Source organism: Giraffa tippelskirchi, chromosome 4 (assembly GCF_054371585.1).
Source record: "Giraffa tippelskirchi isolate mGirTip1 chromosome 4, T2T-mGirTip1v1.2.pri, whole genome shotgun sequence".
Classification (NCBI taxonomy): domain Eukaryota; kingdom Metazoa; phylum Chordata; class Mammalia; order Artiodactyla; family Giraffidae; genus Giraffa; species Giraffa tippelskirchi.
Genome location: NC_137278.1, coordinates 130,076,157 through 130,088,322, shown reverse-complemented (window position 1 = coordinate 130,088,322; position 12,166 = coordinate 130,076,157). Strand labels below are relative to the sequence as shown.

Here is a 12,166-nt window from a genome sequence, read left to right as displayed (position 1 = left end):
TGGGAATAGGGGGTTATTATTTAATGGGCACAGATTTTCAGTTTGGGAAGATGAAAGAGTTCTGGCGATGGTTTTACAATGAGAATGTATTTAATGCCACTGAATGGCACACTTAAAAATGGTTAAGATGGTAAATTTTATGTATATTTTACCCCACCCCCCAAAAAATCCAAACACTGACTACTAAGCAGTAGGTCTTTTGATTCAGCTCTGTTCACCTTTGTAAACTCAGTTTGCACCAGTGCTGTTTCTGCCTCCTTGCTCACATCTCTGCAGTCATCCTGGTCTTATTTCTGCTCAGCTCTCTGGGTCCCTGGTAGCTCTCTGAATTCCTCCCCATCATTTAGTGAATTCCCACAGGAGGGCAGCATAGGTTCTCTGCCTCAGCCACCCCACCTGGGGCAGGGCAGGGCTTTGGACAAGGGGAGGCCCTGTTGGGAGCACGGTAGACTGACAGACTTGGGAAGGCCAGTTTTTGGGAGCTCGTGAAACATGCCAGATCAAGGGTGGACCTCAGGTGCTGACCTGGCCATGCAGGAGGGAAGCCTGTGCCTGGGAAAGGACTGTGAGGTAGGAAAAGAGAAAGTTCTTCAGCCTGGCTCCAGACCTCTTTCTGATACCTGCCCCCCAGTATCAAATGCCTGTACACTTGTGCTCAAACCATGCTGCTGGGCACCGGGACAGGAGGACAGAGAGCCTGGACATCGAATTTCAGCACAGACACAGCCCTCGTGTGTGTGTAATGAGAGCCAGTTAATCTGATCAAACGGTCAGTGGGGGACTTTACCCCGCCATAGCTGCAGATATTACCGTGGTTCTGTGGATATTTTTCTTTCTTTGCCGAAAGTCTCTCTAAAGTCTCAAAGCCCTCAAGGAAGGGTGGTTTATCCTGGGGCCCACAAATTCCCTGAAATCACATGCACAAATGTGGGTGGGTGGACACTTGTGGCAGCTGTGAGCTATTCTAGGGAGTGCCTGCGTCCTTAGTTGCTTTAGTCGTGTCTGACTCTTTGGGACCCCATGGACTGCAGCCCTTCAGGCTCCGTTGTTCATGGAATTTACCAGGCAAGAATACTAGAGTCAGTTGCCATGCCCTCCTCCATAGGATTTTCCGAACCCAGGGATCAAACCCGTATCCCCTGTGACTCTTGCATGGCAGGAAGATTTCTTACCCACTGAGCCACCTGGAGAGCCCTTTAGAGAGAAGGGCATAGCTTTTAACAGATTGTCAAAGGAGGCCAGGACCCAGGAAAATAAGAACGGCTGGTTCTGGTTTTTCAGACAGGTGATTCCGAGATGCTGGACTCAGCTCTATGAGACAGTCCAGGGCAACAAGGGAGAGGCTACCAGAAGGAATGGGAACATGTCTGGTGGCCTGAGAGGGACAGGCTCTTTGGAGAGGCTACTGCCAAGCCTCCTAATAGGCACAGTCCACTCTGTCCTTTTGAAACTGCCCATGCCAGCCTGGCACTATGTCACTGGCTGGCCTGGTCCGAGGAGTCACCCAGCTGGGCAGTGTGCCTTTTACTTACACAATTCTGAGTGACAAGCTGAGACAGTTTAGAAAACTCCATCCACCACATGGGATTCAAGGGGAGACACTTCTGTAGGACGGGCCACTCAGGGTTGTGGGAATAAGGGTTACAAGAGAGCCCAGTTTGAGCTGGAGGGCGACGGATACACTGGTTCCCATTCCTTACAACCATTCTATTGCTCCTAAGATTCCCCGGAGGCCACTCCCAAGTCCCAACCCTCTCTGCCAGACTCTCTGCCCCTCCCCTTCCACAAGCTCATCTCTCTGCTCCCTGTCCATCAGACCCTTTCACGCATCTCTGATACTTGTCTGCCCTTCCCAGGAAAGTGGGAGCTCCCAGGGGAAATGGGCTCACAGAGCCCATACTCAGCGTCTCCTCCCTCTGTCCTCCCTGGCCCTGGTCCTCTTTCCCAAAGGGCAGGGGGGGCTGGGAGAGGGGAAGGGGCCGTCAGCAACTGGACCGCCGGAGGAACCCCTATGGTTCCTGCCCTCAATATGGGAGCACGGGCACAGGAAGCCAAACTGGGAGAGCCCAGACCCCACTTGCCGCCTGGGAGGAGGGCGCAGCTCCTAGAGGACCCCAGTTTACTGCTGCAGGGGTCCTACAGTGCTTTTCTAGTTCTGGCCCCGGCATTCCATGCTTGAGTGACTGTACGAACTTCCTCTCTGGACTTAGGTCCTTTGCTTCTCTTCCTCCCCAAAGCTGCCACCTTTCTGAGATGAGGTCACTCTCCAGCTTAAGCACCTTCAGTGATTCACTTTTTTCCCCCCAAATAAATACTTTTAGCATGGTGTGGATTTCATTCAGGCTTCCCAGGAGGCGCTAGTGGTAAAGAACCTGCCTGCCAATGCCGGAGACATAGGAGACACAAGTTCGATCCCTGGGTTGGGTAGATCCCCTGGAGGAGGGCATGGCAACCCACTCCAGCATTCCTGCCTGGAGTATCCCACGGACAGAGAAGCCTGGCGGGCTACAGTCCATGAGGTCGCAAAGAGCTGGACATGACCGAAGTGACTTAGCGTGCATGCAAGGATTTCATTCAACATCTCTTTAATGTCATTTCCCACAGCACACACACCAATGTCTCTCGAGCTCTGCTGATGCTGTTCTCTCTTCTGGGGCTGCCCTGCAACACCTCTTCTCTCCCTGGACACTCAGGCTTTCAGGTGCAGCTCTAATCCAATGTGGACGTCTCAGCCAGGCCACACAGAAATAACATCTCCCACAGCGCACTCCTCCCATACAAAGAATAAAATGAAACTGATGCATATGGAGCTCTTACTGGAGATTAAGTACTCCACAGCACATGAACGATCTCGTTTACCATCTATCTCTGATCCCTCGTCCACCTTGCAAGGGAGTCAGTTATCTTCATTTTTAGAAGAAGGGACTGAAGGGCTTCCCTTGTGGTCCAGTGGTTAAGACTCCATACTCCAAATGCAGGGGTCCTAGGTTTGATCCCTGGTCAGGGAACTAGATCCCACATGCTGCAACTAAAGATCCGCACGCCTCAACTAAGAGCCGGCACAGGCAAATAAAAAAATATTTGAAAAAAACCCCAAAAACTGAGGACGGAAGTTCAGAGAGGCTACGTATCTTGCTCAAGGTCACAGAGCTAGGAAAAGTCAGAGCTAGGATTTGAGTTCCTGGGTGTCGGACTCTCAAGTTCACGTCCTCCCACGTCTGCCAGGGTGTGTTCCAGGTCACACCACTGCGGCTGGTGCTGTAAGCAGTCATCTGATTATGAGGGTTGTTAGCCTACTCGGGGCGAGATCTGTATAATTTGTCATTTGTCACATCATCTCCTATGCCTAAGGCAGTACCCTGACATGCACAAATAACTCAGTAGATGTTTGTGGAAATGCTCTGAACTGTGGAAGTTTGGTGAGCAAACTCACTTGCCTATTACCAACTACAGCAAAGGGCTTCTCAGATGGAATCTTCAAGAGCAAAAGAATGGTCCAGTAGGTGGGAAACAGAGGGGAGGGCCTGTCCCCACCTTCTGCATTTCTGAATTGAGGTTGGGTTTGGCGGCTCTAAGGGAAGCCTTGAGGCCAGAACAGCTAAGCTTTTGGGGTCAAATGCAAATCAAGTTCAGGAATGTGGCTTACCCCCTCCCTAGCACCCACCTGCCTTCTTCCTGCTCCCGACCTTTAAGATGAGCTGTGATGCCACACAATAGGCCATGAGGCAGTGTCTGCTCCCTTGGGAGCACCGGCAGGCCCTCTTTCCCAGAGTACCAGGGGAGACCCCAGGCCCCTCCTCGGGGGCCCCCTAGCCTCACCGTCTGTGCTGGCATCATCCACCAGAATGATCTCCTTCAGCAGGATGGCAGGGGTAGTGTGTAGGACGCTGTACACCGTCCGCAGCAGTGTGGACCAGGCCTCATTGTGGAACACAATAATGACACTGGTGGCAGGCAGTGGGGGGCAGCGCCGGAACTTCTGGTCGACACACCTGAGCGGAGGAAAGTGCAGATACAGTTCTCCGGGTTCCCGGTAGTTCCAGGGTCGGGGAGGGCTCTGTCCACAGATTCCTATAAGCATCTTCTGCTCCTCGGAACCCCCAGCCTACATTCCCCTTTGGAGCTGGGAATATCAGCATGCTTTTTCCAGCTTATCCACTATTTGCCACCTACTCTGAGCCTCTGCACAGGTGCTAACCAACCCACTCCAAAACCTGTCTTCCAGGACTTCTCTGGTGGTCTGGTGGCTAAGACTCTGTACTCCCAGTGCAGGGGGCCTGGGTTCGATCCCTGGTTGGGGAACTAGCCTGCACATGCGGCAGCTAAGAGTTTGCATGCCATAAATGAAATATCCCTCATGCCACAACTAAGATCAAAGATCCTGTATATAGCAACTAAGACCCAGCACCACAAAAAACAAACAATACCCCCCCAAAAAACCCCAAAACCTATTTCCCCCACCTGAGGTCCCACAGGGAAAGTAACAAAGGGCAACTCTGACATCTGGAAAAAGTGACTACAAATTCCATATTCAGTGAGAGGGAAAGGCTTTACGCTTTACAATGAACGGTTCCACTCGAACCCATTTCCTCACGAATTCCCTGTAATCTGATACTGTTATCACAAACACTTTCCTGTGACTTTTCTCTATCCTCATCCACTCCAACCACTCTGGGGCACTAGGCCGCACTGCCAGCCTCCCCGACACATTACCTCAGGTGGGGGTGGGAATGTGTCAATGCTGGATCTCAAGGAATTGTGCAGCCTAATGCCTTTTCTTTCTTTCTTTTAAAAAAGTACTTATTTATTTATTTGGCTGCACTGGGTTTAAGGTGCAACATGCAGGATCTTTAACCTTAGTTGTGGAAAGTGGGATCAGTTCCCTGACCAGGGATTGAACCCAGTCCCCCTACATTGGGAGCAGGGAGTCTCAGCCACCAGACCACCAGGGAAGTCTCTAAAGGTCCTTTTAAAACTCCTTCTGCTGGTCAGAGAGATTTCTCAGGGGCCCTCCAGAGAAGACTCCCAGACCTCCTCCACTGGTTGCCCTCATGCCCACTGCCCTTCCCTGTGAGGAATCCTGGTAACTCAAGGTGGCTCCATGTTCTAGGCCTCTAACACTTGGTCCAAGCCTGAGGAACTCCAGGTTCACAGCCCTAAAGAATCATGAACCTGAGAATGGGAACTGCCATGTGTGGGCAGGCACACTCAGTCGCATCCTAGTCATTGCAACCCCATGGACTGTAGCCCACCTCTGTCTATGGGATTCTCCAGGCAAGAATACTGGAGTGGGTTTCCATCTCCTCCTCCAGCAGATCTTCCTGAACCAAGGATGGAACCTGGGCCTCCTACATCTCTTGCATTGCAAACAGATTCTTTATTGCTGAGCCACTGGGGAAGTCCCTAACTGCCATATGAGAAAAGGCCAAAAATAGTATTCTTCTTGAGCTGGGAATGACAAAGTCTACATGAGAGACACAAAACCTTTGACGGGAGGCCAGTAAGAACATAGACTGAAGTGGCTACAGCTCAAAGATCTAAGAGCTGGTTCACTGCCCAGGATTGAAAGTACAAACAGGTTCAAATAATTGACTGGAATGAGTTCATGGCCCAATGAGTCTTCACTGAAAGAAACCAGGAGGTGAGCAGCAATCCTGACCACCAGGGCCGCTTTTGGGAAATGTCCTTTGTTAGGACCTCAGCGGCAGAGTCCTGCAGTCTCCAGCCTCTCTGCCGAGGGCAAGGCCCCCAAATCTGTGGGCTGCAGTCAGGCACTCCTAGTCACCCCTTGGTCCGCTGTGGTCCCCGTCAGGAGTTCCTTTTTCTGTATCCTGTCACCTTCACAATTGTTTTTCACTCTCACAGGTCTCCTTGAGACTCTGGCCTGACCATGATGCCCTTGAATCCCAACCCCTGGGATAATGACAACGGATCAGGAAAAGAAATGAGGGCTTAGAGGAAACCCTTGCCTACATTCTAAAATCCCTGTCAGGGATATCCCTGGTGGTCCAGTGGTTAAGAATTTACCTTCCAATGCAGAGGATGCAGGTTTGATCTCTGGTTGGGGAACTAAGATCCCACGTGCCTTGGGGCAACCAAATATTGATATAAAATAAAATCCATGTCAGCCCTTTACATTGGCTATGGACATACCAGCCACGCCTTTGGCAGAACCCTGGCCTCACCCTGGGATGCGGTGCCACTTACTCAGGGGGTCGGGTGTCCGGCCCCAGGGCCCTCTGCAGGGAGATGCGGTCACTGGCAAAGGCATTGAAGCAGTGCTTCTTATAGCCCTCTTCCTTTTCCTGGGTCTCCTGGGGCGTCCACTCTTTCTTCTGAAATGCTTTCCCATCCGCCCCGGGGCCATTGGGGTCCTGTGGTGGCCGTTCCCAGAATGGCTTCAGCTCGGCTGGGGTGTAGAACCCTGGGAGGCAGGACTGGTTGGTGGAGGCCAGTGTCTGCTGGGGCTCCGGAGCCCTGATCTGGAACTTGGGCATCGAGTCCCTGAGGTTGTGCACGGCCCCCAGCATGAGGTCCAGGACGTGGTCCTTCTGGCTCACCAAGGACCTCAGCCATGGCTTCTCTGTGGCCTGCTCCCTGCCACTTACGTCCCTCTGCAGGATGAAGACAAAGAGCACGAAGGCACTGCCCACCATGACCAGGCGCACGGCCATGTGGCGTCTGCGGAGCAGCCTCATCCTTTGGAACTGACGGGGACCCCGGCTGAGTCAGCTCCGACTGCTGTGCCTGGCCCTGGAAACAGTGTGAGGTGTCGTGGTGGCCACACCCTGGGGCCTCGGTCTGAGAAGGGATGAGAGAGAGAAGTGAGCAAAGGCAGGTGGAGGAAGGGAGTCAGGGGATTTGCGGGTTCTCATCCAGGCTCTGCTGCTGAACGGTGACATCACCTTAGTCCAATCACGTTACTTGCCTGCACCTAAATTGTCTCCATCCAGATAATAAGGAAAATGGACCCTGTTTCTTTTCTGCCCTAAGATTCTGACATTCATGGACCTAGAAAACTGGAACACTGAAACACTACATGAATAGATTTAATCAACGTAACCACTTTTTGAAACAATTTGGCATTTTCTAGAAAAATTTAAAATGTTCACACTTTATGACTCCGGCAATTCCTCTCTTTTATATCTCAGATAAACATATGCCCAAAGGCATGCACAAGAACATTTCTAGTAGTACCCACAAAAAAGGCAAAAATTAGAAATAATCCAAATGTCTATCAGCGTTACAATGAATAAATAGTGTGAAATATACACAGCACATGGACTGCACAACTGTGACAAAGAATGAACCATTTCTACACGCCACAACACAGATGCAAGGTTGAGTTAAAAAAAAAAACAAGTTTCTGAAGAGGGAGGAAAGACACGGGAATAAAGACACATGGGGGACTTCAAAATAAGCCTTTTTTTTTTTTAAAGTGAATGGTGACGCGTGTACCCCAATGTTCATCGCAGCACTGTTTACAATAGCCAGGACATGGAAGCAACCTAGATGTCCATCAGCAGACGAATGGATAAGGAAGCTTTGGTACATATACACAATGGAATATTACTCAGCCATTAAAAAAAAAATACATTTGAATCGGTTCTACTGAGATGGATGAAACTGGAGCCCATTATACAGAGTGAAGTAAGCCAGAAAGAAAAACAACAATACAGTATACTAATGCATATATATGGAATTTGAAAGATGGTAACGATAACCCTATATGCGAGACAGAATAAGAGACACAGATGCATGGAACAATTTTATGGACTCTGAGGGAGAAGGTGAGGGTGGGACGTTCTGGGAGAATAGCATTGAAACATGTATATTATCATATGTGAAACAGAACACCATTCCATGTTCGATGCATGTGACAAGGGCTCAGGGCCGGGGCAATGGGATGACCCAGAGGGATGGGATGGGGAGGGAGGTGGGTGGGGGGTCCAGGAAGGGGAACACATGTAAACCCATGGCTGATTCATGTCAATGTATGGCAAAAACTATTACAATATTGTAAAGTAATTAGCCCCCAACTAAAATAAATAAATTTATAAAATAAAAAAAAAAATAAAATAAAGAGATGGTAGAAAACAAACAAAAAATAATAAAGTGAATGGTGGCTGCTGGCAGTACTGCTATTCTTTATACCCCTATGCATATTTTATCAATATTTTCTGTATCTACTCATATTTAATAAAAAAATTAAAAACAATTTTTAAATCTAAGATTCTAATGACAGCACCTTCCAGGCAGGACCATGGCCTTGAGCATCTACCCTCATGTATGTGGTACCAGGCTCAGAGGAACAGTGTTTGCAAAACTTTCTGTAGACAGTTCTGCAAGTATAAGGCTCATGGGATAAGCATTAGATGTTGGTGGCAACAGACCTGCACACAAATTCTAGATCTGCAGCTTCTTACAATAACACCACCTACCTCCTAGAGTTGTTTGTTGTAAGGATTAAGTTCAATAAAATAATTCCTGGAAAAAGCTTAGCAGTCTCTGCACCCAGTCAATGCTCAAAAAGTGTTAGTTTTTATCAGTAGCAGCTGTGTGACCCTCGGGCACATGACTTAATCTCTCTAAGCCTCAACTTCCTCATCTATAAAGTGGGTGTAACTAATAACTAACCCACAGCGGGTGTGAGGATTAAATCAGAAATAATGTATATAAAATACTCAGCCGAGTGTCTGGCACAGACTGAGCCCTCAATTATTTCTATGACTGTCGTTAATAAATCACTGCTCAGTTTTCCAGCAATCATCCTAAGGCACCTGGTCTTTGGCCAAAGCCACACTCATTACTCTGTCTTACTTAAAGAACTTCAGTTGAGCTGTGTTGTTAAATACGCAAGCTGCTGCCTATGGAGAAGTCTGGTGTTTGGAGTCACTTGGATCCACTTGGGGCACATATGGCTGTTATGATGTCAAGTGGGAACAGGGGTCACTTTGGGCAGGGGGGGAGATGTTCTCTTTGAAAACCTCAGATTCATGCATATAGCAAACAGACACCAAGTATCTGCTGTGCATAGGAAGCTGAAATTGTGCACCTACTGTAAACAGCAAGCATGAAGCAAGCACCTTTGTGTGTAGAAAGCACATTGAATTTCTGCCTTTACACAGCCACATACTGAATGCCTACCATATACATAGCAAGCATGTGCTAGTGCCTACTGTATACAGCAAATATACCTAAGCACCTACTTCTCACAAATATGTTGAGTATCTACTTGTATAGAGAAACATTTTAAGTGCTTGTTGTATATAAACGTGTTGAGTGCTTTTTGTAAAAAAAAAAAAAGATTCAGCAGCAGCATCAAAAATCGAATAAGATTAAATCTTTTTGAGCATCTACTTTATATTAGGTATTGTCTGGGAGATAGAGGAGATTTGTTGATTCTGCCAGTATTGAGTGAATTCCTGCTTTATGCCAGGTACTCTGCCAGACGGTGGCCAGCCAGAAGGTGAGCGAGCTACACTGCGAGGAGGACCATGTGAAGCCCTGCTCTTGACAAAGGACTGTGTGCAATAGGAGTTGTTTCTCCCCCAAGTCTGGTGACCTCCCCGACCTTGCCATCCACACTTCTGGTAATCGTCTCCTACGCGGAGAGCCCAGCCTTCAAGAAGAGTACAGTCAATTGCGGGTGTCAAATTTTAAGCAGAGAGGCACCCAGCCTGAGAAAGGCACCCTCGGGGGCAGAGGGAGAGAGGATGCAGTAAACTCATTGAGTGGGGGAGGGTGATGTTTGTGAAGTCCCTCTAGAGAGAAACTTGGGCTGAGCCCTAACCCACAAGTAGGAGTTGGCTGGTGACGTGAGCACGTTTCAGGCAGAGGGAACAATACATCGAAGGCCCTAGATGCAGGAGACAGCATGATCCATCAGAGAACTCCAAGGAATTTGGTTTGGTTGGGAGTATGAAGCCTGATGGGAGCAGCAGGTGATGGGCCTGGAGAGGTGGCTTGAAACCAAGTTATCAAAGCAAAGAGTTTGCCCTTGACCCAAGGTATGGGGAGCAGTAAAGATTAGTGGGAGCCCAACATTACAAGAAGAGTAGTCTGACAGCTGGTGGAGGGTGTCTAGGAAATGAACCTGACTGTCAGCTGAATGGCCAGTTAAGAGGAACTAGGGGGGTCTGACCCAAGATAGCAGCAGTGTGGATGAGGAGGGAGGCTGTGGTGCTAGGGGATCTCCTTTGGGTGATGAGGTGGGACAATTCACCCCACCTGGGACACAGAGGGACACAGAAAGGTGTGAGACCACCTCTTTCCCCACCAGATTTTAAAATCTAGTTGGAGAAAAAGAACTGGTAGCACTGGGTTCAGGGAGCACCGGTCCCAGGAGGGAATAGGAGCAGGAAAAAAATCTATCTCTGAATACCCTTTCACACTTTGAACCCTGACAACATTATCTATTCAAGTGAGTGAGTGAAGTCGCTCAGTCGTGTCTGACTCTTTGTGACCCCATGAACTACCAGGCTCCTCTGTCCATGGGATTCTCCAGGCAAGAATACTGGAGTGGGTTGCCATTTCCTTCTCCAGGGGATCTTCCCGACCCAGGGATTGAACGCGGGTCTCCCGCATTGCGGGCAGATGCTTTACCCTCTGAGCCACCAGGGATATCTATTCAAAAAGTAATACAATTTGAACTGAGTAAGAGTACAGACAAGGAGAGTACCCTGTGGACTTGAAGAAGGCTTCAAGGAGGAAATGGAGATTCTATGTAGAGGCGGTGTCCTGTCTAGGGGTTGCTGGGCTGGTTGATGCCTGACCTGGCTACTGCTGCTGCTGCTAAGTCGCTTCAGTTGTGTCCGACTCTGTGCGACCCCCTTGATGGCAGTCCACCAGGCTCCTCTGTCCCTGGGATTCTCCAGGCAAGAATACTGGAGTGGGCTGCCATTTCCTTCTCCAATGCATGAAAGTGAAAAGTAAAAGTCGCTCAGCCGTGTCCGACTCTTTGAGACCCCATGGACTGTAGCCCACCGGGCTCCTCCATCCATGGGGTTTTCCAGGCAAGAGTACTGGAGTGGGTTGCCGTCGCCACATCTCATCAATTCTGTAATTGCCCCAGCTAAGCACAGACCAAGGGCCGCAGAATGGGGAAGTGTTTGCTACAACAGTGTTGAACCATCTGAACGTGGCATCTCCCCTGACACTTTGTCTACCTTCCGGTCCAACAAGAAAGAGGGAGCACAGTTAGAAACGAAGGCATGGTACAGGCATAACCTGGGAGTTACTGTGCAGTCAGTTCCAGACCATGGCAAGAAAGTGGGTCACACAATTTTTTGGTTTCCCAGGACATAGAAAAGTTATGTTTATACCATACTGTAGTCTACTAAGTGTGCAATAGCATTATGTCAAAAAAAAAAAGTACATACTTTAATTAAAAAATAACATTTCTGGGAAAATTTTAGCGATAGATTTGCTGGATATAGGGTTGCCACAAACCTTCAATTTGTAAAAAACGCAGTATCTGTGAAGCAAGACAAAGTAAAGCACAATAAAACGACATATGCCTCCTACAAAGCTTAGTTATCAGCTGCTGCCAAGTGCTTAAGACTCACCTCCTCCAGGAAGGCCTCCCTGACTGACTCACTCAGAATCAGCCAGGTCACTCCAACTCCCTTGTCTTGGCATCTCAGTGTGATTCACCTTTGTTCCTTTGTTCCCTCCTAAAGAGAGACTTGGGGTTAAACTGAGCTCTTCCCAGGCATCTGCTCTCTCGATCCAGCCTGGCTCTCTAAGGCTTTCTCTCTGGTGCTTGCAGTTCCTCAAGGTACTAACCACATCCTGAAATGAAACAAGACACCTGTGATTAGCCTTGGCAGTAAGGGACTCTGGTTTGTTTGCTTGGCATGCGGGCGATAGGAAAAAGCCTCTTCGAAGGGACACAAAAACCAGTGTAAGTCAGAAGATTTTGGCTTTAAGAATTCCTGCTCTCTGTGTAGGAGACGATTACCAGAAGTGTGGCTGGAAAGGTCAGGGAGGTCACCAGACTTGGGGGAGAAACAGCCCCTATTGCACACAGTCCTTTGTCAAGAGCAGGGCTTCACATGGTCCTCCCTGCAGTGTAGCTTGCTCACCTTCTGGCCAAGAGGTCTACTGGCAAGATTGCCCAAGGTCCTCAACCACTCATTCCCTCCTGCTGCTGCTAAACTTTCAT

At 49.0% G+C, this 12,166-nt stretch overlaps 1 protein-coding gene across 2 annotated transcripts in view; it reads right to left on the bottom strand.

The window, feature by feature from the left end:
- The window catches only part of GALNT6 (polypeptide N-acetylgalactosaminyltransferase 6), a 39,421-nt gene that overhangs the window by 19,511 nt on the left and 7,744 nt on the right, over window positions 1–12,166 (bottom strand). For both annotated transcript variants that reach the window (XM_081592353.1, XM_081592352.1), the window contains 3 exons: window positions 11,568–11,793; window positions 6,208–6,801; window positions 3,820–3,992 (listed from right to left, as the gene is read on the bottom strand). In XM_081592353.1, the coding sequence (XP_081448479.1) occupies window positions 3,820–3,992; window positions 6,208–6,698 (664 nt within the window). In that variant the 5' untranslated portion in view covers window positions 6,699–6,801; window positions 11,568–11,793. The remainder of the gene's footprint in view (window positions 1–3,819; window positions 3,993–6,207; window positions 6,802–11,567; window positions 11,794–12,166) is intronic.